Source organism: Curcuma longa, chromosome 11, assembly GCF_044706935.1.
Source record: "Curcuma longa cultivar G26 ecotype Majalengka, Jawa Barat chromosome 11, ITB_CL_G26_1.1, whole genome shotgun sequence".
NCBI classification, from domain to species: domain Eukaryota; kingdom Viridiplantae; phylum Streptophyta; class Magnoliopsida; order Zingiberales; family Zingiberaceae; genus Curcuma; species Curcuma longa.
The window spans coordinates 19439116-19465109 of NC_133871.1; the positions used below are offsets into that span (position 1 = coordinate 19439116).

The 25994-nt window shown below is 40.7% G+C and overlaps 3 protein-coding genes and 1 pseudogene across 3 annotated transcripts; 2 read left to right on the forward strand and 2 right to left on the reverse strand.

Annotated features, from left to right (window-relative positions):
- Nucleotides 1-3619: 3619 nt before the first annotated feature.
- Nucleotides 3620-6237, reverse strand: LOC141838872 (putative pectate lyase 18). Its single transcript, XM_074726475.1, has 4 exons — nt 6042-6237; nt 5026-5926; nt 4738-4946; nt 3620-3886 (listed from the first exon to the last, which is right to left on the reverse strand). The coding sequence occupies exons 1-4, from the start codon at nt 6173-6175 to the stop codon at nt 3667-3669; spliced, it is 1464 nt and encodes a 487-aa protein (XP_074582576.1). The 5' UTR covers nt 6176-6237; the 3' UTR covers nt 3620-3666.
- A 6436-nt stretch (nt 6238-12673) lies between these two features.
- On the forward strand, nt 12674-14272 carry LOC141837899 (putative indole-3-pyruvate monooxygenase YUCCA9). Its single transcript, XM_074725268.1, has 3 exons — nt 12674-13348; nt 13450-13821; nt 13913-14272. The coding sequence occupies exons 1-3, from the start codon at nt 12674-12676 to the stop codon at nt 14102-14104; spliced, it is 1239 nt and encodes a 412-aa protein (XP_074581369.1). The 3' UTR covers nt 14105-14272.
- A 2121-nt stretch (nt 14273-16393) lies between these two features.
- On the forward strand, nt 16394-19962 carry LOC141837896 (uncharacterized). Its single transcript, XM_074725267.1, has 3 exons — nt 16394-16403; nt 16488-19500; nt 19636-19962. Exons 2-3 carry the CDS (start codon nt 16497-16499, stop codon nt 19956-19958), a joined length of 3327 nt encoding a protein of 1108 aa, XP_074581368.1. The 5' UTR covers nt 16394-16403; nt 16488-16496; the 3' UTR covers nt 19959-19962.
- A 54-nt stretch (nt 19963-20016) lies between these two features.
- LOC141837897 (uncharacterized) lies at nt 20017-24670 on the reverse strand (annotated as a pseudogene).
- Between the last annotated feature and the right edge of the window lie 1324 nt (nt 24671-25994).

The window sequence follows — 25994 nt, forward strand, 5'->3', positions numbered from 1 at the left end:
ACATCATAAATGATTCAAACACCACCGACATATGAGGTGTTCAATCTAAGTCTCATTGTATGAAAGTTCGTCCTACCATTTATTATTTCACCGTACCCCGGAGGGAAGGAGCGAAAAGCATACTTTTTAATATATATATATATACACAAAAATAATATCCTGAGCTACAGATTTGTGTGCGCTTGTGAGCGACACCGCCAACCCACCGTCCACTGCCACTGGCCTTGCCGCACCGTCCGACTACCACCCGCCGCTGGCTCGGGCGCAATCGACGTGTCACTCGCCGGTGCTTCGTCTGGCGTCGAATTTCAGTCGGATAGTGATAGGAATCTGACGTAATTTGATCGAAAACAGCCAAATCACGCAGTCGGAGATGGTGTGTCCACTGCCGACCGCGATTGAGCAGGATTCTGGTCGAATCGCAGCTGGAGACCAGCCGAGGAAGAATCGGCGTCGATCGAAATCCGGCACAATCGCGGTCGGCAGTGGCGCGGTGGGTGATTTGGTTGTTTCCGACCAAATTATGTTAGATTCCGACCACTATCCGATCGGAATCTGACGCCGAATGAAGCGTCGACGAGCGACGCGTCTATCGCGCCCGAACCAGCGGCCAGCGATAGCCGGACAGTGCGGCGAGACCGACAGTAGTGGCGGTGGGTCGGGGTGTCACTCACGGTCGCGCACAAATCTGTCACTCAGGATATCATATATATATATAGGGAGGATTCTGATATAATGCATGTCTCGTCTACGTTAGAAAATTTTGGATGTCCAAAACAGAAACAGTGTCATTTTTTATTATTTATTTATTTAACTTACGATTAAGTCAGGTAAGATTTTACCTTTAGAGTTTAGAGGTTATGTTATAGTATTAAGTAAAAAAAATTAAACAAAAAAAATTTAATTGTTCATGGATATGTCAGATTGTTATCTCATACTTTTTATGCAATATACCATGTGAGCAACTAAATTTTTTCATTTCAATTTTTTTTATGCTTAATACTATAATTTAATCTCTAAATTGTAAAAGAAAAAAAATGATATAATTATAATAAATAAATAAATAATAACATTGTTCCTATTACAGATGCCCGTAATATTTTTTGACGTTTAAAATCTTTTATTATGCACCGCGCACACACTATCAGACATGTGAGATATCAGAATCCCTCTCTCTCTCTTATCTCTCTCTCTCTAGATATATATATATATGGAGTTAGATTAGCTAATTGAGGTGGGGGTGGGTTACAAATTTATCTAGAATTGGCTAGTGAATAATGCATAAAATGGCGGTGTGTTGCGAGTGGGGGTTGCTTTAGTAAACGGCAAGTGGAAGGCATTTGGGGATGGCTTTGGGAGTAACAAGACAAAATTCTTTTGGCATAACCAATCGATCGACTTTATTAATTAATTAATTAATTAGTAGCGTACAAGTTGTCTTAAGATCAAGTAACTCTTATTGTATATATATATATTTTTTATTTAATTAAGCCAAAAATATTCTCTCGAGTTGCTAAAACTATATACGAGACCATCAATCTGATAAAGTCCATGCTAATTCATTGGCCGATTTTTTTATTATTTTAAAGAAAAATTTAGAATAATTCTTTTTGTATATTCTACACTCCATCAGTACAAACCTAATGACGTCTAAACTTATATTCTTAGGTTAGAATTTATTCTAGAATATCAAAATCACTATGCATGATAGGTTTGGGATAACATGTTTCAACAAGTTACTATTTGTGGCTATCTGCAATTAAGACAATTAATAAGGATTACTATGAGTATAAATTAAACCGTTATGCAAGCTCGTAGTATTATTGGATGACCTCAAGGAATTTAATTAGGATCATAATTTCGGTGATTATTTATCCTTTTTTGGATATTTTCCCCATTTTAGTGTGAAATACGAATTAATTTACAATTAGATAAGGGCATAAAGTCATACACAAGTCTAATACCTTAACTCTAACTCAAATATACATGAATGTTAAGTGTCACGCATGAAACTAATTTAAATACGAATTAGAAGAGGGCAGGCTTCGTTTGTGGTAAAGCCCATTTAGGAAGGCCCAATCCAAAAGAACACTGTGAATTAAAAAGAGAGTGTTATATTTATCCAAAGAGATCGAAAATTTATCATAAGATTAATAATTAAGTTAGTTAATTTTATATCTATTTAATAAAAAAAAATAGACTTTCAAAAGGTGGAATCCATCCCAACGACCTCACGATTATTTGTGACACCACAAAAAAATTATCGATTAGTGACGGCCTATTCCGTCGCTAATCGGTCGCTAACGGTTAATTAGTGACCGCTTTGCGACGGAATATAACCATCGTATTTTTTTTGGTCGGTGACATCAGCTTAATTAGCGACAGAATGACGCTATATTTAGCGACGGATTTTAATATCTGTCGCTATAATTTAGAGACGGAATTTCCATTCCGTCGCTAAGATTTGCGACGGAATTTTAATATCCGTCGCTAAATATAGCGACGGATATTAAAATTCCGTCGCTATTTAGCAACGGAAGTTTAATATTCCATCGCTAGTTTTTTAAAAAAATAAAAAAAATAAACAAGCTTAGCGACGGATAAATATAAATCTGTCGCTGATTAGAGACGAAATTTAAAAATTCCGTCGCTAATAATTTTTTTTTAAAAAAAATATTTTTTTATTTTTTTAATTCCCTATTTACATTTAAATAAAATGATACAGTAAATTACAAATCACAATAATATACAAACACACAAGCCAAAATACACTTCAATATAATCTGAATATCTGAATACACTGCACAATAATATACAAATACCAAATCACAAGTCTAAATATCTGAATACACTTCAATATAATCTGAATACAATAACATAAATACAAATCTCTAGATACACTAATACTGTATCAAATGTTAAAATACACTAATATATCATCATTATATCTAAATGAGGAAGTAAATCGAAAAACTGAAGTTGGCCATTACAAGGGAAGACATTATCTCGACTTCATCGAGATTTGACCCTTGTCCACTTCAACAAGTCTGTCCCGTAGTAACAAACTCAATCATGCCCCGGAGGCAAATTAGACTCAAATCATACTATATGCCTATATGGAAAGCCAAGATCGGTGGAAATTAATCTCTCTACTAGTGAGTGGATGTGAGTGGATATGATATCACACATCATTCTCCATGTGGAGTTGTTTATTAGTGATGCTACGTGCTAGAATGAGACACATCAACTAATTTTTGGTTTTTTTTTCATTTATCAGATAAAATATCGAACAACTAACGCAATCATTTCAGAGCATATATAGATGGTAGCTAATTAGTCCCTTTCAAGTTGATTAGGATGCTGTTTTCCTTGTAAAAATTGGTAGAATTAATACTCTAAAAGCCTCTTGAATGCTATATAGTTTCATTGGATTATTGATCATCTCCTTAACGCATACTGAATGGACACTTCACTCTTATCGTTTTCATAGAAACAACAAAATAAAAACGACAAAAAGTTTGAAAGCTCGAGCTCACCTAACTTTCTTGAGCTCGAGCTATAGATTTTGCTTTTCTAAAGATTGATATCGAGTTTGTATTCAGATCATCAAAATGGCCAATATTTTTGATTTTTTTTTTTCAGTCTATTTAACTGCAAAGTATGAGTCTACAAAGGATGCAAAGACTGTAAAGAGAAGAGGGAGAGAACTAGAGAGGTAGAAAGTAGAGCAACGCAGAGGAATAGGTTTGGCCTCAACGACGGCGGCGTGTTACCGGCAAACACCATCCCCAGGTAGTCATACCCTGCTCCACCGCTATAGCCACCGTCTGCCGACGTGGCCGACCCACCGTAGTTGACTGAATTCCCGGTGCCATCTCCGTTGTCCCTGCTCCATTCAAGATACGTTTAACACATACAGATAAAACACAAAACGAAATTAACTTCAACGCATAAATATAACAGCACAGGAATTGACAGTTATGTCAAGTTATTGCAGAACTAAAATGAGCACAGGATACGCTTTAAACCAGGAAACAAACAAGAAAACTTGCAACTTGAGATAGCATTATAGACTCAAAATCCTGTCGGCTTCGCCTGGTAACCAGCTCCACACTCTCATCAGAATAGAGAATAGAGAATGGAGAATAGAGAATAGATAGAGACGTGCCTCCAAGAAACAATTATTTGTCCATTCCCATAACTTATGAATAGCGACGAGACAGAGCAGCAGGGTCATCTTTTAAGGTCATAAGACCACTCAAAGAATGGAAGCCATGCGTATTGGTATACCTTCTCCCATTTCTCATGAAAGAAGAGAGTGCAGAGAAATGTCGATGGGGAAGAAGAGTAGTAGTAGTGGGTCGAGGTCAGGGAAAAGGCTGCGAGCTTGGCACGAGAAAAGCACAACATTTGCATGTTCACGGATCCAGGCGATGACTAACTGACTGGCTTTAAGGCCCCAACGTAGAATTCAGACGGTTCCTCGTCGATGTGAAAGCTGCTCTGTGTCTGAAGAAACAGCTGCGCTGTTGCCTTCGCGAGGAAGGGCCCACTGAGGAAGGGCCCCACCAGGATGGATGAGACAAAAGGGAAAGGCTTGATAGAATCGAAGCAAGTAACTGCAGAGTGGGGGCCTTTTCCTTCGACCGGATTCATTGGACCGGGTTCGGTTAAACCGAAGCGTTCGTGGATAAATCTTTGAGAAGTGGGAGGGAGAGAAAGAGGCGCGGCGATTACCTTGGCCCGCCGCCGAGGACGCCGGCGCCCATGGTGAGCTGGTCGATGAGCGTCGCGGACTTCGGGTCGACGCTCTCCGCCTTGGCGTACATCGCGTCGAGGCCTTCTCCGGAGGGCACGAAGAATGCCCCGTTCACCAGCACGTCCCCCTCCGTCCTCCAATTCCACCCGCTCCATTCGCTCTCCGCCGTGTCCACCCGCTTCGTCACCTGCCGTCGCCGTCGTTGACATCAGTAATCGGCTAGAGAGAAGGGGAAAAAAAGGATTTTGGGGATGATTTGAGTTTGCCTCTTTGGCGTTAGGGTTTGAGGGGGCGACGTAGCGGTTGCCCTGGCTGTTGATGGTGGGGTTGGCGCTTCCGCCGATGGCGTACATCTCCCAGGTCGTGTAGTCGTTGTTGACGACGTGGAAGTAGCCGCGGCGGCAGCGGGGCATTCGCTGCACCACCTGCTCGCCGAAGCGATTGAAGGCGATGGTGACTTGCATCCCCGAGTCGGGGAGGTAGTCGTCGGTGTGGCCTAGCAGCATCACCTCGTTATGATGAGAGAAGTAGCTGTTGGAGATGGTGATCGCGGTGGAGCCCATGATGGCGTCGATGAGGCCGTCGGTGCAGTAGGACAGAGCACAGTGATCGATCCAGATCTGCCTCCCGTTGTATATGGAGATGCCGTCGCCGTCGGAGCGCGTGCGCCAGCCGTAGTGCGTGGGCGACGACCTAACGTTGGCCTCGCCGGCGGGGACGCAATGGTGGATGTGCACGTTGTGGATGATTATGTTGGAGACATGCTGGAGGGTGATGCAGCCGCCGCCGGTTATGTGCACGACGGCGCCGCGGCCATCGATGGTCTTGAAGCTGTTGACAATTAGCTCTTCATTCAATCGAATGTTCATGTCGCCGGCGAAGGTGATCCAAAGGGGCCCCTCCTGGATGACACCGTAGCGGAGCGTGCCGGGCGGCGGGTTCACTGGGTTGGGGTCCGACGGGTCGCTGACGACGTAAAAAGGGCCACCTTTACCGCCCATGGCTGCGCGACCGAAGCCAATTCCGCAGTCCGCCAGCCGCTGCCGGTCCTCCTGCCAGTCCGTGCCGCAGCACCGCCAGCAGTCGTCGATGGGGTTGCCCGTCAGGCATTGCTGCTCCTTTTCGTTTGCCTCCAAGAGAGCGAGCCGCCGGGAGGACTCCACCTGCCTGAAACAATGCCACTAAGAACTCGGCTCAGGGGAATTGAAGCAGAGGAGACTGCACATCGCCTGCTTGAAACAATGTCACCGAGAACTCAAATCAGGGGAGACTGCACAATTACCTCTGGACTTCGCAGGCGACGGAGTCTGGGTCGGAGTGGACGTGGGGAAGGAGAAGGAGAGAAGCATTAGGGACTGGCGATGCGCCAAGGAGAGGAAAGAAGAGGAAGAGAAGAAGGTGGCGGCGGCGAAGCATTCCTGCTAAATTTTGCAGTAGACGGAGAAAGCTCAAAGAGTTGAATTGTGAGGAAAATACGAATGAGATAGCTATTTATAATAAAAATAAAGAAGAGGAGGAAAAATATATATATAAATTAGATGACGAAGTACACTATTGCTATTAGGGTTCTTGGAAAAGGATGACAAAGATGGTGACATTGATAGGAGAGAACAGAGTGAAGATGGAAGGGAGGAAGAGGAAAGCAAGAACTGGCGGAGAGGGAATCAAAATTCATCCTCTTCTCCACCTCTCCTTCCCATTCCTTGCTTCTCAAATGGAGCAATGCCTCTTTTTGTCTTTTTTTCTAATCCTGAGATCAGGAACTTTGTTTTGTTTTAGGAAGATAAAAGATTCTGGAAAGGAAGTGGAGAAGACAAGTTGGCCATAAAAAAGTGAACTTTTTAACACTGTTTTATTTTTATGTGTTTTTTTGTGATTCATGATTTTGTTGGAAGCGAGACAAGATTTTGGAGAAAATCCTTTTGAGTGTTATGGATTGCAGTCTATGAACTGTGAAATAATTCGACAAAAATCTGAGAGTTACTTTGTGGAAGAACATGTGAAGAATTTAAACATGATTCATTGAGTTAAATGTAAAGATATAAATAAATCGAACATTTATGAATATGGTTTGAGTGTTTGATTTATTAAGAATTTGATTTATGATCATTCAATATATACAAGATCAATTATATAAATAAATTCAAACAGTTCGTTAAATCAAACGAACAAGTTTGAACACATACATGTTCAACTCATTAAACTAAATAAATAAATTTAAATACATGAGTTCAACTTATTAATATTTGTAAATAATATTCATAAATAACATTTGTTAACAAATCATATTCATCAATAAAAATTTTATCAACATATTAAATAAATAAAGATTCAATCATAAAAACAGTCTTTATTCAATCTACATTATGCATTGGTTCAACATTTTTGGCATGTTCTCATCTCCAATTCATACAACAAAAATGAAGTAGTTCATCCATTTCATAAAGTATCAATTAAGAACTTAATCAGTGTTCATCTAGGCAACTTAGACAGTTCTATGCAACTTGATCTACGAAGCATGTGTGTATGCATTGTAGATCAGCATTTCGGTTGCTTTCCAATGACTTCAAAATTTGGATTGCATAGTCGCGAAGAGATCCCTATTTTACAATTTTCTTTTCCTTAGAAAAAAAAAACATTGGAATTACTTCCTCCGAAGGATGTTTCAAACAAGAAAAAGAGAACCTCCCTCCTACCTCTCCTTTTCTCCAATTCAAAAATCCTCATCTTCTTTAATCTTTTCGCTAAAGGTATAAACTTATCCTCAACGTCCCACAAAGCGGCGGCTGACCATTTCTTCACGCTTTTGGCTTTGGTTGATGGAATTATGACAACAAAATGAAGGTAATTCGAGGCTCTCAAGCCGCTACTTTCCACTAATTGAGGTGTCTGTTTGACCCTTTTTTTGATTGGACTCATGAGCTTTTTCCTGTGCAGGAAATCTGTTTCTCCCATGCGGACTGATGGATTATGAATGGATGCCATGTCGTTAAAAGGTATTTGTTGCATAGATTTCGAGTAATATTGCACCAACGATGACTAAGTTTGTAAAGGTGTAAAGATCAAATTTTGCCTTCGGCATTTGCATTGCCAGGCGATTGGACAAAAATGAACAAACTTGTTTAGAACCTGAAGCTGTTGTCAGGTGAGTCATCAAAGCTTTTTATATTTGTTTTCTCTTTTTATTTGGTTGAAAGGGAGTTAAAATGATCAACCAATATTACTCTTTTCTACAGAGTTTTGAACTTACAGACTGCAGTTCATATTCTACAGCATTAGCAGTATCAATATAATTTTTTACATTGCTGCAAAGGCTCATCATATTATTCCCAACGCAACTAATTTAGAATGTTTTACATAATGTTAACTGAATCTCTGGCAGTGTGTCAGTGCTAGAAATTGTTTCTCTAATGTTCAAGGAAAGAAAACATTTTTGTTACTGATTTTCTCCGTTGAGAAAAAGCCTGAAAAGACCATTGATTTTCCAGAAGAAAAAAAACTTGATTGATCATGGCCCCTAGTTTTTGCCGGTTTGCGTGCTTGCAATTAGTGTGAGCCACTTCATGGCAATTGGGCACTGAAACTTTGCTAGCCCTCACAACATGTGAAAAACTTCAACGAGCTTACAAGAATCAAACAGTTGCATCTTTTTCATCAACAGACAGAGGACAAGAGAGTTGCTAAATTGCACCATCTGTGCATTGACTATGAATGAAGTACAACTGGTTCCTGCTTTCACTTTGTGAATGTCTAAATTAATCAGTGATGATTCTTCTCTAGTATCCACTAGTTCTTACTTTCCTCATACTTACTCCCACCACCCTTTAGTGACTAATTCCTGTACGCTAAGAAATAGAAGTAACAAACTAGAAACAGAAGACAGGATAAATGATGCCGATCAGTAGGAAAGAACACGTTACCTGAGTCTTTCCAACAAATGTAATGGGTTCCAAACTTGGCCTAAGTGAAAGAGAAAATATGCACATTGCATAGGCCGATTTATATATCTTCATGAGCCTTCAACAGATTGTTGAAACCTGCAACAAGAGGGACTCTAATTGTATGAAAAATATCATACTAATATGCAAAGTAGAAAAAAGATCATAAAACCTTCATGCCCAGTCTTCTGCAAGAACCAGTTTCTGTACGGCAGTTTGAACATGCAACATGAAAAAGAAACAAAGGAATCAATAGAAACTAATAGCAATGGCATTTCAAAAGAGATGATTTATCAGCTATATATCAAGAAAGGTACCACTTGAAGGAAGATTTATATGGCCAACATGAAATTACACAAGTGTAAAGGAATAATGTGCATCGATAAATTAAATCATGAAGCTAGGTTTAGCATCTAAATCATATGGGATTATAGTCAAGGCTAATTACTTAACTAAAGGAAATTGTTGTTTCTGATAATCAATGTCCAAAAATACTTGAATGTTTAAGTGTGAAGAAGTAGGGTGAAACCTTTCCTTCTTCAGATTTGGTGAATATTTAGTTATTTTTGATATGCACACATCTTGTTATTAATTTACAAGTAACATCATTTAGTTCCAACTTCCAACATATCCCTTCTTCAAGTTTGAAAATAATAGCCCATTTCTCACAGTTTGTTTGATATGATAAACACTGCATTAATCTCCATTTAGCATCAAAGCTACTAAGTGACTATAAATATCGTACCTCTGACACTTGTTCATCATCCTCGTTGCGATCATGACTGTAGTCGTCATCAAAGCTAAAGCAGTGTAAGTCTAAATCTCAACAATTTAAGATCGACTCTAAATTCCACTTTAATATCAATATCAAATTAAATAAAGAAAAATTCTAACTTAGGTTTTCATGTGTGCACATGTCCCTATTACCACATAGCCTGCACAAAATTAGAAGAGCCATGTTAAGCGTAACAGTGACTTCCATTATGAAGTATGATCCACCTTCATGTGTTGTACTGCAAAGGACCAGCTGCATATTCAAACAATACAAGATCTGATCGACATCATTCTCTTTGATTTTATCTGAATTCCTTTTTCAATTCATTAACAAAACTCAAAATAATTCTACTTCTTTCCTATTGATACCTGAATTTTCAGAACCATTTCGAATTTATGCTAACATGCCTTTTTTTTTTTTTCTTTCTTTAATGTATAAAACATGAATCTTATCTCTTGAAATTCTCAAAATAATACTTAGAAATCATTATCTTTTGTGTGTGTGTGTGTGTGTGTGTGTAAACCTCAAGGAAATACATATAAATAAATATTCTTTTTTGAGCTCTAGGAAAATGTAGAAGACATGTACAACAAAGATACTTTTGGAGTGTAGAATATATATATACGAGTTGAAGAGGATGTTGCTGTGGGCGAGGAGAATAACAGTGTGGTTATGGGCATCGCCAGTTGTCAGTGAGGATGTGGGGGCCACGAGCCCACACCACACGCACACTCTGCCCTTCCTCTGTGCCCCACCGCAATTGTCCCAATTTGCACAACGGATCGATCATTTTGACAACTTTAATTTCTTGATAAAATCATAATGTAGCGTATGAATCGTGCTCATGTTTTTCTTAATCGTGCTCATAATGAGAAGGCCACTCTTTCTTATTGAAATTGCATTCCTTTTTTTATTTTTTATTTTTTATTTTTATTTTTATTAGAAGGATGTCTTGAATCCATTGACTAATTATATGAATAAGATAAATCTATTTATTCATCTAATATTCAGACTTATTCTATTCAATAATATTTATATTGTAACAATTATAAATTATAATTATTACAATTCAAATTTATTCTATTTAATAATATTCATGTAGCTATGAAATCATTAACTCTTTAATTATCTCGATTTTGAATTTAATATATATAATAATATTAAATAATATATTTAAGGATAATTATATTATTTTAGCAGATGATTTTGATTTTCTGGTTATTTTCTTTGCAGTGAGCAGTGTTATCCCATTCTGCATGACATCCTTGATGACTTCATTTGATCTAGTTCGGCGCAGCCTTCGTCCGTTCAGCCTTGAATAGAGTGGCAGCGTTGTCCGCACTGGTGTCACATTCTCTTTGCAGGCTCGGAGCTGTGCTACATCCAAAGACATTCCTCTCCTCTGTATCAAGGCGTGCACATGAGCTGTTGTTTCCGGGAAAATGACCCGCTTTCTCAATCATTTCCTTTCCGTCATTTGAACCCAAGTCAAAACATTTCAGGTGGGAGAGAGAGAGATTCTGCTAAAAACCAAGAACAGAGGGCTCTGCTTTCACAGCCTGCTGATCTGGTGCTGAGACAGACCCTCCTCCGGCTTAATACTTTTTGCCAAGTCAAAAGTCAAAACAGTGCCAACGGGAGTGACATTTTTCTCTTCCATAATTTTTTGGCAACTCCTTCTTTATCTTCAACAGTCACTCGTGGTTGTTAACCAATCAATAATCCTGTTTCAGCTCAAAGTAGACGTATGTCTGCTCATGTGGTGCAATTTCTTCCGTCGACCTCTTGCTCTAAGTCCAATGCATTAAGCGTAAACTGTTGGCAGCCAACAGTGTGCACAGCTATACATCATAAATTTTCAGAAGAAAAAACTGCGAGTGTTAAGTCAAACTGATCTAATTGTGAAGTAACACATCGAAATAGAGCTGAAGGAGTCACTCCCAAACTGAAATGAAATGGAATAAGAAAGAAAGAAACAGGAGAGCTACTTTAGGATAATATTGATCTGGTGCCAATTCAGTATGAAAAATAAGGGACTGATTTAACTTAATTGTGGTGAATAAAATGAGAGGCGCAGAACATGCAACGAGCTAGAGGCTCATAATCACAATAATCATGACTGAAGGAGATGCAAGAAAGAGTGAATGATTGTCGAAGTGACTGCAGAAAAGCTACTGTTTCCTAATGATTGCACAGACTTCTCAATTAATTAATACATTTCATTTGTCATAACTGCTCGCATCAAATGGACGGCATTGTTGCTTAAGTTTCTCCTCGAGTCACAAGATGATATTTTGATTCAGAAATAATTAGTCATGATTATAAAGATATCCTTTAAATTATGAAGTTCCAGTTCTTCATTATATATGACTTAGAGTTCTAGCACCATATTGAATTAAAAAAGCACATACATCCCTCCATTTAAAAAGATTTTTAATATTAAAACAAAGAATATTTATTTATTACACTTGTCCGTAAAATTAAGACTAGTTAAACTAGAGAGTATTAACCCAACTCTAATATCATGAAAATTAGATTGAAATTTGACCTACCCCTCAAAGCAACTATTTATTTATTCGAGCCAGAGAATGCATGGTGATCCCATACTTTATAGATTTTAATAATAAATCTATTATGAATTTTCAAAAATAATTAATTTTTCGTAATTTTATTAAAGCATATTAAATCATGAAGTGACCACGTGATCACGCGATGTCCAAATATGTATATCACTATTTAAACACTTATTGACTAAAAATAGATTTATGCAAATTATATACTACAACTCTAGTATTAAATTAATATTTTATTACCAAAATAAAACTAGTATAATGATAATAATACAATAGAAATAGTCTGGACACTGAATTATTAAAAGAAAAAAAAGGACAATATATAGCAGTGCTCATGATTTGACAAGGACCTTTCATTCCTTCATATATGGCCTATGCAATGCAGCTTCATTAGCCCTATTTATAGCATTTCCCCACCCCGAGCTCTCATCGCCTAATTCCGTCTACCCATCACTCACCTCGCTATCACCTTCATTAACTCTTTATCCTTCTTCTTCTCCCAATCAATTCCAATCTCCATTCTTCATTGCCGACAGTTGAAGGAAGGAAGGAAGGAAGGAAGAGACCGGGCCAGAAGGCAAGAGAGAACTGTATTGTCATATATACGTTTCTTGTTAATTGATCAACCATGGCGCCGAACTTAATGGACCAAAATTGTAACAATTACGACGACTTCCTGTCGAGGCCATGCACGTGGGTGAACGGGCCGATCATCGTCGGCGCAGGTCCCTCTGGCCTCGCCGTGGCCTCCGGCCTGCGCCGGCGAGGGGTGCCCTTTGTGGTCCTCGAGAGAGCCGACTGCATTGCGTCGCTCTGGCAGCGTCGCTCGTACGACCGCCTCAAGCTCCACCTTCCCAAGCAGTTCTGTCAGCTCCCCGGCTTCCCCTTCCCCGACCACTTCCCGGAGTACCCTTCCAAGGACCAGTTCGTCGACTACTTGGAGTCCTACGCTGCCCGCTTCGCCATCAGCCCTCGCTTCGATCACTCGGTGCGCTCCGCCAAGTACGACGACACCATCGGGGTGTGGCGGGTCACCGCCGTTGTTGCCGGTGTCGAGGTGGCGGAGTACATCGGGCGGTGGTTGGTGGTGGCCACCGGCGAGAACGCGGAGAAGGTGGTTCCCGACCTGCAGGGGTTATATGACGAGTTCGCCGGCGACGTGATCCACGTCTGCGACTACAAGTCTGGCGAGCGGTACCGTGGCAAGCGCGTGCTCGTCGTCGGCTGTGGAAACTCCGGCATGGAGATCTCCCTTGACCTCTGCGACCACAATGCCTCGCCGTCCATGGTGGTGCGAGACTCGGTACGTGCGCAGTACTCCTCCAATCCTCCACCATAAAAACTTTTAAAATAATATTGAATTTCCATTCGATCTGCGCTAACAAAATTAAATCTTGGCCTCAGGTTCACGTGCTTCCGCGGGAGGTGATGGGGAAATCGACGTTCGCGCTAGCCGTTCTGCTGCTGAAGTGGCTGCCTCTGTGGGTGGTGGATAAACTTCTGCTGCTGTTGGCATGGGCGGTGCTAGGAAACGTCGCCAAATTTGGATTGAAACGGCCTTCCTCCGGACCTATCGAGCTCAAGAACAGACAGGGGAGGACACCGGTGTTGGACACCGGCGCGCTAGCCAAAATAAAGTCCGGCGAGATCAAGGTGGTCTCCGGAATCAAGAGCTTCTCGCCGGGAAAAGTGGAGCTCGTCGACGGCCAAATTCTCGACCTAGATTCCGTGATCTTGGCCACAGGATACCGCAGCAACGTTCCACAATGGCTTCAGGTACTTATTCTGAACTGAACCTTTTCTGCAAGCTGTAGACACTGAATTGGAAGGCGATCCATTAAAGTAATCGGTCCAAACTTTGGTGCAGGGATGTGATTTCTTCAGCAAGGATGGGATGCCAAGGAGTTCTTTCCCCAACGGATGGAAGGGCAATTGTGGGGTGTACGCAGTTGGGTTCACGAGGAGAGGACTCGCTGGCGCTTCTTCAGATGCAGTGAGGATCGCCAACGACATCGGCATGCAATGGCAAGAAGAGACAAAACTGGCAAAGAGGATATGATGGCACACATGCATCTTCCTCCCCACAGAGACAGAAAGGTCGTGTAGATAGATGGAGCCCAAGTTTTGAAGCACAGCTAGATGTGCATATCCACTGTAGATAAAACAGTTAGTGAGGACGTTGTTTCCACTTTCCATCCCAATTTCAGGTTTCTTTTTATAATAATAAGTGTCCTTGCTTCAACTTCTGGCCAATGTCAAATGAATTGAACTCATTAATCAGTAAGATTAAAAACTGAAACTGAAATATGACGGCTACAGTGGATCCTTCCATGTCATGCTGGTCGTCTTTAGCTGCACAAGTTCCAGTGTTACATCTCAAGCTAAATTGAAGCATGAGCTCATGTATGCGTTTCTGAAAAGGATGTAGAACTCAGAATTCCTGTACATGGCTAAATTGAAGCATGCAGCCAACCACATGGCTAACTAAGGCCCACCAAATCGATACCTCCCAAGATTCCATTGTGGCTGGTGCCCCACTAAAATTTACAAACTGTTCAAACCATCATTTTTTAGTCTATTCTGTATTTCTGATACTGAAAAGTTTGGAGCCATGAAAGAAAGCACATACATTCTTCTTCGTCTTAATTCTCTCATTCCAGTCTGTATCAATGATCCAATCCATAGATTCAATAGGAGACTGAAATGAAATGTCATGGTGTCCAATACTGGTAATCTTCTGTTGGGCATCCATGAACAGACAACTCACTGCCAGATTGCACTAAGCAGGTTTTTGCCTCTCTCTTTTGCTCTTCTGATTTTACACTACTGAAAATTTCCAACAGTGCTCAACGCCTATTTTCAGATCATGTCACTGTTTTTCAAGCGTCATAATTATGCATTTTTCTTATTTTTCATGAGCCTAAAGTACTATGAGTGGGCACGCTTCCCTTTATTCACCACAATATAAGGAAATATAGCTTTCGTAGATCTTGGGAAAGATCTGGAATTGAATTGGCTGCCAACCGATAAATTGGTAAATAAAGTTATTTACTTTTTAATTTGACAAATAGAACCATTCAGTTAAATGGTTTTTTTTTTTCTCTTTCTACTGTTTAAAACACCTGAATTGTTTCAAAAAATAAGAAGGGCTTTCATTTTTTTTTTAAAAAAAATTGATGGACTATAACAATCCAAGAAAATTAATAAACTTAGGATTTAACTTTAAACTATCAATCATTAAAATAAGTACTTATTTCTTGAAATATAGTTAAATTATTTCCTCATACAACTTGATTATAACTAAAATTATTATATATATGTGCAATATTTACTTATGAAATTAAATTCATATTTATCTCCTATCAACTGCTTTTTTTAAATGGTATCAAATTGTTTTGAAACTAGAGAAGATTCAGTTAAAACTACTCCTTTCCATTGAATAAATAAATAACACATTAAATAAAACTGAGACTGATAAAAAAAAAGTAAACCAACACATGATTCTTGGCAGCAACTCATGTTAATTAATTAGCACATTAAACCACATAATTCAGTCCTCCTTTTCATGACCATGCTGCAAATTGTAGTTATGAATAATATGATTGGGACCTATCGAAACACGGACTGGTAGGCTGATAAGGATCCTGTAAAAGCTTTTAAGAGCCACTAACCCTTTGCATACAACGATCCAAAACTAAGACAAAAAGGCCACATGTAGTGTACTAATTCTCATAATTAGACAGTGATTCATGATGTTGCATCCCTAACAACTGAAGGAGATGCTTGGAGATAACCATCAATTGCTCTTTCAGTTTCAATTGCTTTATCGCTGATGTATGAGCCTATGCTTGATGACACAATCATATGCTTGACTAAGAACAAGCACGGCAACAGATGGTTCATGTGTGCAAATTAATACAGATGCAATGGATCCATTGAATTCTGTCTTCCCTGTCCTTCTCCACTATTTGCGATAATAATTCCCTTATCTCGTATGGTTTCTTCTGCTTGTATGTAAACTTTGAAGTTTGGTGCGTTCTTCTTGGCCAGTCGACTTCGCCATGGAACCAACCTTGGTCATGGAGGAACAAGGAAATGAGATGACTCGATAGCAATTTTGTGATGGCAACTAAGTTGTCAATTTTGTGAAGGGACGTTGGGCCCAATCCACTCCATGGGTTTGAAGCCCATTAAGAGCCCGACTTGAGCCCGACATGGGTTTTCAGGTTTTCTGCGTTGATGGGAAGTGGGAACTGCAGCCGTGAAATACATGGAAGTTCAAACCACATGCCGCTTACTTCTTCGTGGAAAGGTCTAAAACAATGGCGTCGATCCGACGCATGCTCCTTGCTTTCCTGGTTAGTTTGTATAGATAAGCAACAGAAATGACTAATTTCTCAACAATTTTCTCTTGTTTTGAATCAAAGTTTTCAATCGAATAGATTGCAGCAATGGCGTCTCAATTGCGGTTTCTCTTCGTCGTCACCGTGCTGCACTTGTTCTTTCTCCTTCTCCATGCAGCATCGCTGGGTTCCCAAGCAAGGGCGCTGCTCCTGTGGAAGTCCACCCTCGGCGGCCACCACCATCCCCTCCTCCGTTCGTGGAACCTCGCGCACTCCACTCCCTGCAACTGGACCGGAGTTACCTGCCGTCTCAACGGCAGAGATCGCCGCCCGGTGATCGTCGAGCTACACTTGTCTGGTATGTCCCTCGCCGGCTCACTCCACGCTCTAAACTTCTCGCAGCTTGGATCGTCGCTTGCGCACCTCAACCTCACTCACAACCACCTCGGCGGCAGCCTTCCTCCGGCCATTTCGGCCCTCTCCGGGCTCGTGTCGCTTGACCTCGCATTCAACCAACTGAGCGGTGAAATCCCCAGCGAGATTGGCGCCATGAGGAGGCTCCGGTTCTTGAGCCTCAGACACAATCTATTGGTCGGCCCTTTGCCTCCGTCGTTGGTCAACCTCACCGAGCTCGTGCAATTGCTCCTGGGCGAAAACAACTTGGCGGGTGCAATTCCTGAAGGCTTGGGGAGACTCCACGAGCTCGCGGTGCTCGGCCTCGCCGACAACAACTTCTCCGGCTCCATACCTTCCTCTTTATCCAACTTGACGAAACTCTACTTCTTGCGCCTTCAGCAGAATCACTTAACTGGATTCATCCCCCATGAACTTGGAAACTTGATCCACCTTGAATTCCTCTCCATCTTGGACAACAAGCTAACCGGCACGCTCAAACCATCCTTGGGCAATCTGACCAAGCTGCAGTCTTTGTTTCTAGGCACAAATGAATTAGCCGGCTCCATTCCGCCGGAGTTCGGTGAGCTCATCGAGATCACCGAACTTTCTCTCTCGAGCAACCTTTTAACAGGCAGCATTCCCTCTGCTCTGGGAAATTTAACCAAGTTGAAGGTAGTTTATCTCTGGAACAATAGCTTGTCAGGCTCTATCCCTCGTGAGATTGGAAATCTGATTGGTCTTTCCTTTCTTGATCTCGCGGAGAATCTGTTAACAGGCTCAGTCCCTTCCAGCCTTGGAAAATTGACCCAACTAGAAAGCATGTCACTCGCCGACAACCACCTCTCCGGGCAAATTCCGGCCAGTTTTGGGAACCTCACCAAGCTCACAACCTTGTATCTCTATCAAAACCACCTCTCTGCTTCAATCCCTCCTTCACTCGGCAACTTAAGGAACCTTACTGACCTACGCTTGTTCATCAATCAATTATCTGGCCCTTTGCCTCCTGAATTCAACAACATCACGGGATTCACAGCACTTTTGTTGTCAAGTAACAACTTCACTGAACAATTGCCTCCAAATCTATGCCGAGGAGGAGCCCTGCAATACCTCTCTCTCAGTGACAATAGCTTTTGGGGTCCCCTTCCGGCCACTTTGAAAGATTGCACAAGCTTATTAACTGTCTCTCTTCACCACAACCAGCTCACGGACAATGTATCAGAATGCCTAGGAGTGTATCCACATCTTTCCTACATGGATTTGAGTTTCAACAAATTTTCTGGCGCATTGTCGCCAAAAATTGGAGAATGGCACAACTTGACATTCTTGAGCATCTCAAACAACAAAATCACAGGTGCCATACCAGAAGAGTTTGGACAGTTGGCACAACTGCGAGATTTGGATGTTTCTTCCAACTCACTGCGAGGAGAGATTCCGAAGAGCTTGGGCACCTTAACTCTACTCTTCAAAATGAACTTTAGTGATAATAGTCTTGTCGGAGAGCTACCACAGGAGTTTGGAATGCTGTCTAATCTTGAAGTACTTGATATGTCAAGCAATAATTTGACAGGAACGATACCTTATCAAATCGGAAATTGCTCGAAACTCCGTTTGCTGAAGCTAGACCACAACAATTTCAGCGGTAGAATTCCTGCAGAGATTGGCAATCTGGTGAATCTTCAGGACGAGCTTGATATCAGTCAGAACGCACTCACAGGGGAGATGCCATCACAGTTTAGCAAATTGAAGATGCTGCAAAATTTGAACCTCTCACACAATAGCTTGGCGGGCAGTCTTTCATCTTCCTTAACCGACATGGTTAGCTTATCGACTATCGACTTGTCATACAATAGATTTGGAGGGCCTGTTCCCGATATCATGATTTTCAGAAATGCTCCGGTACAGTGGTTTTTACAAAACAAAGATTTGTGTGGCGTAGTGAAAGGTTTGCCTCCTTGTGCTTCCTCTGCTACCACAGGAGAGGATGGGAGACAACACTATAAAGTTATCATTGCATCTGTTCTTCCTTCTGCGGCTGTCTTGTTCTTCCTACTTATGATTGTTAGCACCATATTACATCGAAAAAGAAGGAAGGAATCGCATATGAAGTCTGATGTAAATAATCATCACAATGAAGTATTCAGTATAATGAATTTTGATGGTCAGCATGCTTACAAGGAGATCCTTGAAGCCACAGAAGATTTCAGTGACAGATTATGTATTGGTACTGGGGCAAATGGCACTGTCTATAAGGCAAAGCTACCAAGTGGTGAGATCCTTGCAGTGAAGAAGCTTCACTTAGAGGAAAATGAAAATGTTTTCATCCACAAAAGCTTCGAAAATGAAATCAGTGCTCTCACTCAAATTCGACATCGAAATATAGTCAAGCTTTATGGGTTCTGCTCCTCCTCGCAGCACAAGTTTCTGGTGTACGAGTACCTGGAGAAAGGAAGTCTGCAGCACATCCTTCAAAGTGAATTAGCAACTGAATTGGATTGGGAAAAGAGAGTGAACATCATCAAAGATGTAGCTCGTGCCTTGTGCTACATGCATCACGATTGTGCCCCGCCCATTGTTCATCGAGACATAACGAGCAGCAACATTCTACTGAATTCAGAGTTCAAGGCGTGCGTTTCCGACTTTGGCATTGCTAAATTTCTGAAGACAGATTCATCAAACTGGAGCATGATTGTGGGTACACATGGTTACATAGCACCAGGTATGTTCATATGTTTCTGCTTTTATTGTCAGTTTGGTTCATCTAAAAATGAACTTGACAAAAACAATATAACAGTTAATTTTAAGGGAACTAAATTCCACTGTATATAATAAATTGTTTGGTTGTTGTTTGCAGAGCTTGCTTACACAATGAGAGTAACTACAAAGTGTGATGTATATAGCTTTGGCATGGTCACACTCGAGGTGTTGATGGGAACTTATCCAGGGAGTTTTGTTTCTATGCTTTCATCTTCTTCGCCTAGTCAATCAACTTTGGTGAAAGATATGTTAGACCATCGCTTGACGCTTCCCGAAGATCGAATTGCAGCACAAATAGCTATAATTTTAACAATGGCATCTCGATGCGTGAATAACCAATCGAAATATCGGCCAACAATGAAGGAGGTTAATGAAGAATTAAATCAGCAGTATCAAAACTCAGTTCATGTATCTCAATGAGTTGATGTTATTATCCACTCAACTACTATTTTGACAGTTCTTCATGTGGGGAAAACATTAGTTAACATGCAAGTGCAAGGAACTATGTTAAAGAGAACAATCCAAAGAAATGGAATTATATCATATTAATGAATGCATAGGATAAATACATTACAGAGTTTGCTCCTTTGTTGAAAGATCAGAAACAGTAGAGGATGCCAAGCTCTCAGCCCTCTCTCTGGATTCAACTAACATTAAAACGACTTCCCGCATCGCTGGTCGATCCAGCGGTGATGTATTTGTACATAACAAAGCAATTTTCATAACCAGAATCATGTGGTCGACCACCAATCTATCTTGCAAATCCAGTCGAGAATCAAGTATTCCAGAATTCAAAGAATTGTTTCTTATGTAAGTCCATACCCATGTAACAAGGTCACCTCCTTGGTCCAAGGGTTGCACAGCAGTTCTTCCAGTCAATAACTCCAGTAGGACAACTCCATAGCTGTAAGTGTCGCATTTCTCGGTCACTTTCATTGTATATGCGTATTCTGGCAAAAAGGGTTTTATGTGAGGCTCGGATAGATGAATACAACTTCAAGACTTGAGAAGATGAATCACAAAATAGGTAAACAAGCAGGAAGTAAACAAAGAACATTGCTTGTCAATGTGACTTACCAGGTGCTATATAACCATACGATCCAGCAACAGCAGACATTGACTTAGACTGTGGCATGTCAATTATCTTTGCCAATCCAAAGTCTCCAACATGAGCTTCAAAGTTGTCATCAAGTAAAATGTTGTTCGACTTGATATCCCGATGAATGATTCGGGGTTTGCAATCATGGTGCAAGTATGAAAGCCCCTCAGCAGCACCAATAGCAATCGTGTATCGGGTGTCCCAGTCAAGAGAAGAAGATTGCTTGTGAAGCAATTCGCCGAGGCTGCCTCTTTGCATGTATTCATAAAGAAGAAAGTTGGAACCCTGATGAAAAAAGAAACCATATAGTTTCACAATGTTTCTATGCCTAATCTTTCCAAGAGTCAAAATCTCTGCCTGAAAGCTGTTCTCTGAATTGTTACCCTCTCTGTTAGATGCAAGCTTTTTCACGGCGACTGTCAACCCCGATTGCATGACGGCCCTGTAGACTGTTCCACAGGCACCTTGCCCAATTACATAGCTCGGATCAAAATTGTTTGTGGCTGCAACTAGCTGATCGAAGGTAAAACTTTCTTTTGGAGACATGTATGTACTGGAAGCCGTAGTACTCAATTGCTTGCCGTGCAATGGGGCTACTGTCTCGAGAGGCCTTCTCAAGGTATATAAAATTAGAGCAATAAGAAAAAGAGAGATTCCTCCGATGGCAGCTGCAACTATTGCAATTATCCTCCCCAAGGATGCACTAGTTTTGTCTGAAGCAGATGCAGATGTAGACAAACCACATTGAACAAGAGGTCTACCACAAAGGCCTTTGTTACCAATAAAGCTACTAGTATCCATATTTTGAAACAATGGAATAGGAGGAATAGGTCCTGTGAGATCGTTATACGAAACATTTAGTTCAAATAAGCTCGATAGATTGGCAAATGTGGACGGGATTTCACCAGTTAAGTGGTTATCATTCAGTAGAAGAAACACCAACATAGCAAGATTGCCCAGTTCTTCTGGTATGCTTCCTGAGAGATTATTGTAGCTAAGATTCATTGCAATTTGTAGAGTTGAAAGCCCTCCCAATGCCTTTGGTATTTCACCAACAAAATCATTTCCACCTATCTGCAGCTCTGTCAGATGAGAGAGTTCCCCTACGATGGACGGTATTTCCCCCGATAATCTATTATCAGAAAGTATCAGCCGTTCCAACTGAAGGAGGTTTCCAATTTCATTTGGTACTGTTCCACTAAATCGATTCTGGCTGAGGTCAAGTCTCTGAAGCATCTTGCAGTTAAAAATCTCCACAGGTATGCTTCCTCCGATCAGATTGGATGAAATGTTGAACACTACCAACTGTGACATGTTGCCTATCTCCCCCGGCAAGTCATGGGCGAAGAAGTTGTTAGGAAGGTTGAGCCACTGCAAAGCTTTGCATCGCCCTATCTCTGATGGAATGGGACCACTGAATCTGTTCTCATCTAACTCAATGGTAGTAAGATTAGCCAGACTGCATAAATCAGACGGAAAGCTTCCTGTGAGTCGGTTGTTACCAAGACGAAGCTGCACCAAGGATTTACAGCTAGTAACTCCACTAGGAATGTTCCCAGACAACATGTTCGAACGAAAGTTCAACAACATAAGATTTGAGTGTCTGCAAAGATGCCTCGGTATCTGTCCGGTGAGGTTGTTATCTGAAAAATCAACCACCCAAAGTGGGCTGTATAAGCCAAGCTGCTGAGGAATCATACCCGAAAGTCTATTATCAAAGAGTTGCAATTGGATAAGATCAGGAAGATACTGCAACCCAAGAGGAATCTGACCAGTGAGAGAGTTGATGGAGAGATCAAGCTTCTTCAAATTCTTTAACCCACTCAGTTCAGGTGGGATTCTACCAGTAAGCATATTCTGAAACAAGTAAAGCAACTGCAAACTCTTAAGTTTACTAAATTCAGATGGTATTTCTCCTGTCAAAGCATTCTCCGAGAAATCTATTTCTTTTGCCTGTGTGAGATCCCCAATCATTTTCGGAATTGTCCTGTTTAATGAATTTCTGTACAAATACAGGTACTCCAAGTTCTTAAGGTTTCCGATCTCTGAGGGTATGCTGCCTGCTAGATTATTCTGGTACAGTGCAAGTATCACAAGGCTACTGCAGTTTCCAATCTCCTTGGGGATGATCCCAGAAAGCTCATTGTCCCAAAGAATCAGATCGGTCATGTTCCTCAACCTCCCAAGCTCTTTGGGAATCTCACCACCAAGCTGGTTCTGGGCAAGTCCAAGTACTTTCAAGTTCTGGCATTCACCTATCTCAGCCGGAATGCTTCCCGATATCAGATTTTGCCCTGCTCGAAATATGGTTAGGTCCTTGAGGTTGCTCATGGAACGTGGCAACTGACCTGTAAGGTTGTTGCTGTAGGCCACAAGCTCAACAAGTGATGAAAGGTCTCCAATTGAGTCAGGCAGAGAGCCATGGAGCTTGTTATTACACAAATTGCATTTCAACAATGAGGAAAGGGCACCTATCTCCCGAGGGATTTCACCTTCAAAATTATTATTATTCAGCAACAAAACCTCTAATTTGGTGCAATTGCTGATTTCCCTGGGGATTGCTCCTGACAACTCGTTGAATGAAACATCAAGATAGGTTAGGTGAACTAGTCCACCAACGCTGGGTGAGATGGTTCCTCATAGATTCATGGAACTGAGATCAAGGGCAACAACTACCTGATTGTCGTCGGAACTGCAATTCACACCCTTCCATCCACAAGAAGTGAGATCACTAGGGTCCCAACTATCAAGGTGGTTTAGTGAATCCCCAATCTTGCTTTTTAGTTCCAACAGATATTGTCCTTCTACATTTACTCCTTCAGTAATAACAGTGAAAATGAAAACCAGTAACACTAGAAACTTGAGTATCATAGGAGCAAAACCTCGTCCGAACATCGAAGTCTCTGGCATCTTAGCAATCAAATTATAAGACTAAAGAGCTGATGATGATGGAAGTGAAACCTCAGAGAACCAAGAAAAAACACAAGCTTTTAATCACCTTCTCCACTTCAATTATAGTAAATCCTCATTTTCCTGACATAAACAAAATCATGAGAGAAACTATAAAAGTGAAAAGCAACAAAACGGCATGCATACCTTCGTAGTTGCGGAGCCTGAATTCTGCAACTTGTACATGCAATCTCATCTCATCAACGAGCAGACCGAGCTAGAACTTGTCGATTTCTTCAAGATGAAGAAGGCTGTTTTTATGTCAAACTAAACTTTCTTTGGCAACGAATCCGATCAGTGATCTGAACGAGCAATCAGGAAAATCAAGGTTCCACAACTGCACCTCCCTAACTTTGATCTCAAACAGAAAATCTTACAAAAGCTTGCAGTCACGAGTCAAAGCATACCAAACATGTGAGTGATATTCTCACAACCAGAATTGAACTGTAGAAGTCCCACAAGTGGCCCAATAAATTAGGAATCAACCTCCGCTTTTACTGAATTCTCGTGAAAGACGCCAGCAATTTCCCAATTACAACGTCCACATTTACGCGTCCCAAATCGCTTTCTCTACCACAGCGGTCGAGATAATTGCCCAAGACTGCAATCTGTAAATTTGAAGCCTCAGTTACGGCACCAAAGCCCTCATCTTTCTGCCAAGAAATCTAACATTTTCAGCAAAACGATAGCTTTCAAACAAGACGAGACAAATCAACTGGAATCCAACAAAATCCAGTCAAATTCCCGGGCGAAAGAGACGCGATAAAGGGCAAAATTCACAAAAGATACAAAAACAACTTGGGAAGTTTTCACGCGAAAAAGAGAGAGCTCTCCGGTGTGTTTTTTTTTTTTTGTTTCTTTTTCTTCGCTTCTTCCGCCTTCTTCGACCCTTATGCAACGAATCCGCCTGATTCAATCTATTTCCGTCCTGTAAGCATTCGCCCACGCCTCCACATCGCCTGCCCCGCACTTGGCCCCATCTACTCCTCCCCGAGCATCAAAAAGGAGGCACCTTTGAGAAGAAGGATTGAAGAGGAAGAGCAAAGACGAAGGGAAGAGCAAGCAACCAAACTGGCGGTCGACACGAGACGTCTAAGCTTTCAATCTCACATTGAGATCCACTAGCTGCCGAACTCCAGAAAAGAGCGATTTTAATACTTTTGTGCAAGCTGTGCCTTGGGCTCGAACTACAAGACTAGTTTTTACTGTTAGATTAATGGCGTGGAACTCTTTAAAGTACACTGCCTTTTCGTTTACATGCTTCTGAACAAATTCCAAGATGGATTTCCACTTCTCTTGCCTGTGGAAATTTTACCAAGATGATTACGGTGTAGATTCTCTAGCCTCAAGTGAGACTTAGTCAAGAAGAGTGGCTGGTCATCTAAATAAACCATACAAAAGATTGGTCCCAACAAAAGTTTAAACGAAGGACTAGCTTGGATGTCTGTGTGAATACTGCCACAATTTTATATTTTCTTTCACAATCATCAAGTCATTTGTTATGATGGAACAGTATGGTAGGTGTATTTCATACCAAACACATCATCTAGTACATAGCTATGTATAAATTAATTTTAAAAAAACTGAAAAGTACTCCTTAGCCCCTTAAATCATATCAAATGGATGGATGATTAACTCAACCAAATTTAGTTGACCTAATCAATCAACTCCAGTTGATCCATGAATAGGAAAGTTGTTTAAGAACATTGTTAATAATTTTGCCTACACCTCTACATATTATATTTTTGAAATTTCAATATCACCCCAAAAATTTGCTAACTCCTAATTTGACCCTGGTATATTTTGTTTTCTCCATTTAGCCTGTTCTTCTTAAATGAATGAGATTGCATTGGATCTCTAATTTTTAATTTAGTAAATTATAGCTTTTCCTATGAAGTTGATAACTCTTGGACAAATTAAATATGATATATTGGATCTCCATTGATATCCTTGTCCCACGTGCCATGATCACCTCAAGCAAGCAAAGAAAAAGAAAAGAAAAGAAAAGAAAAATCCTTATCACATTTCACTTTATTCTCAAGGTAGAAACCCCTTCTCGTGCTATGTATGCTATGTGGTCCGAAAGAGACACGTTCACTCCACCATTCCCTTGCTTGATCCATCATTTCCTTTTTCCAATGCCTACTCTCTTTCTGTTTATTTATTTATTTTGTGGGGTTCATCTATTTTTCACTTTATTTTAGTTCTATAAAATATAAAGAATCCTCCTAAATCTTGGAAATCGTTCTAGATAATAATACAATTTAGTTTTAGTTTTAGCAAAAGAGAAAAGAGAAAATGTTTTCTTAAGGAATGATTCTGTTATTAATACTTCTATTAGTCTATAGGGTTTAACATTTATAAAAGAGTTTTAGAGCATCTTTATAAAGGTGTATTGTTAATATTCA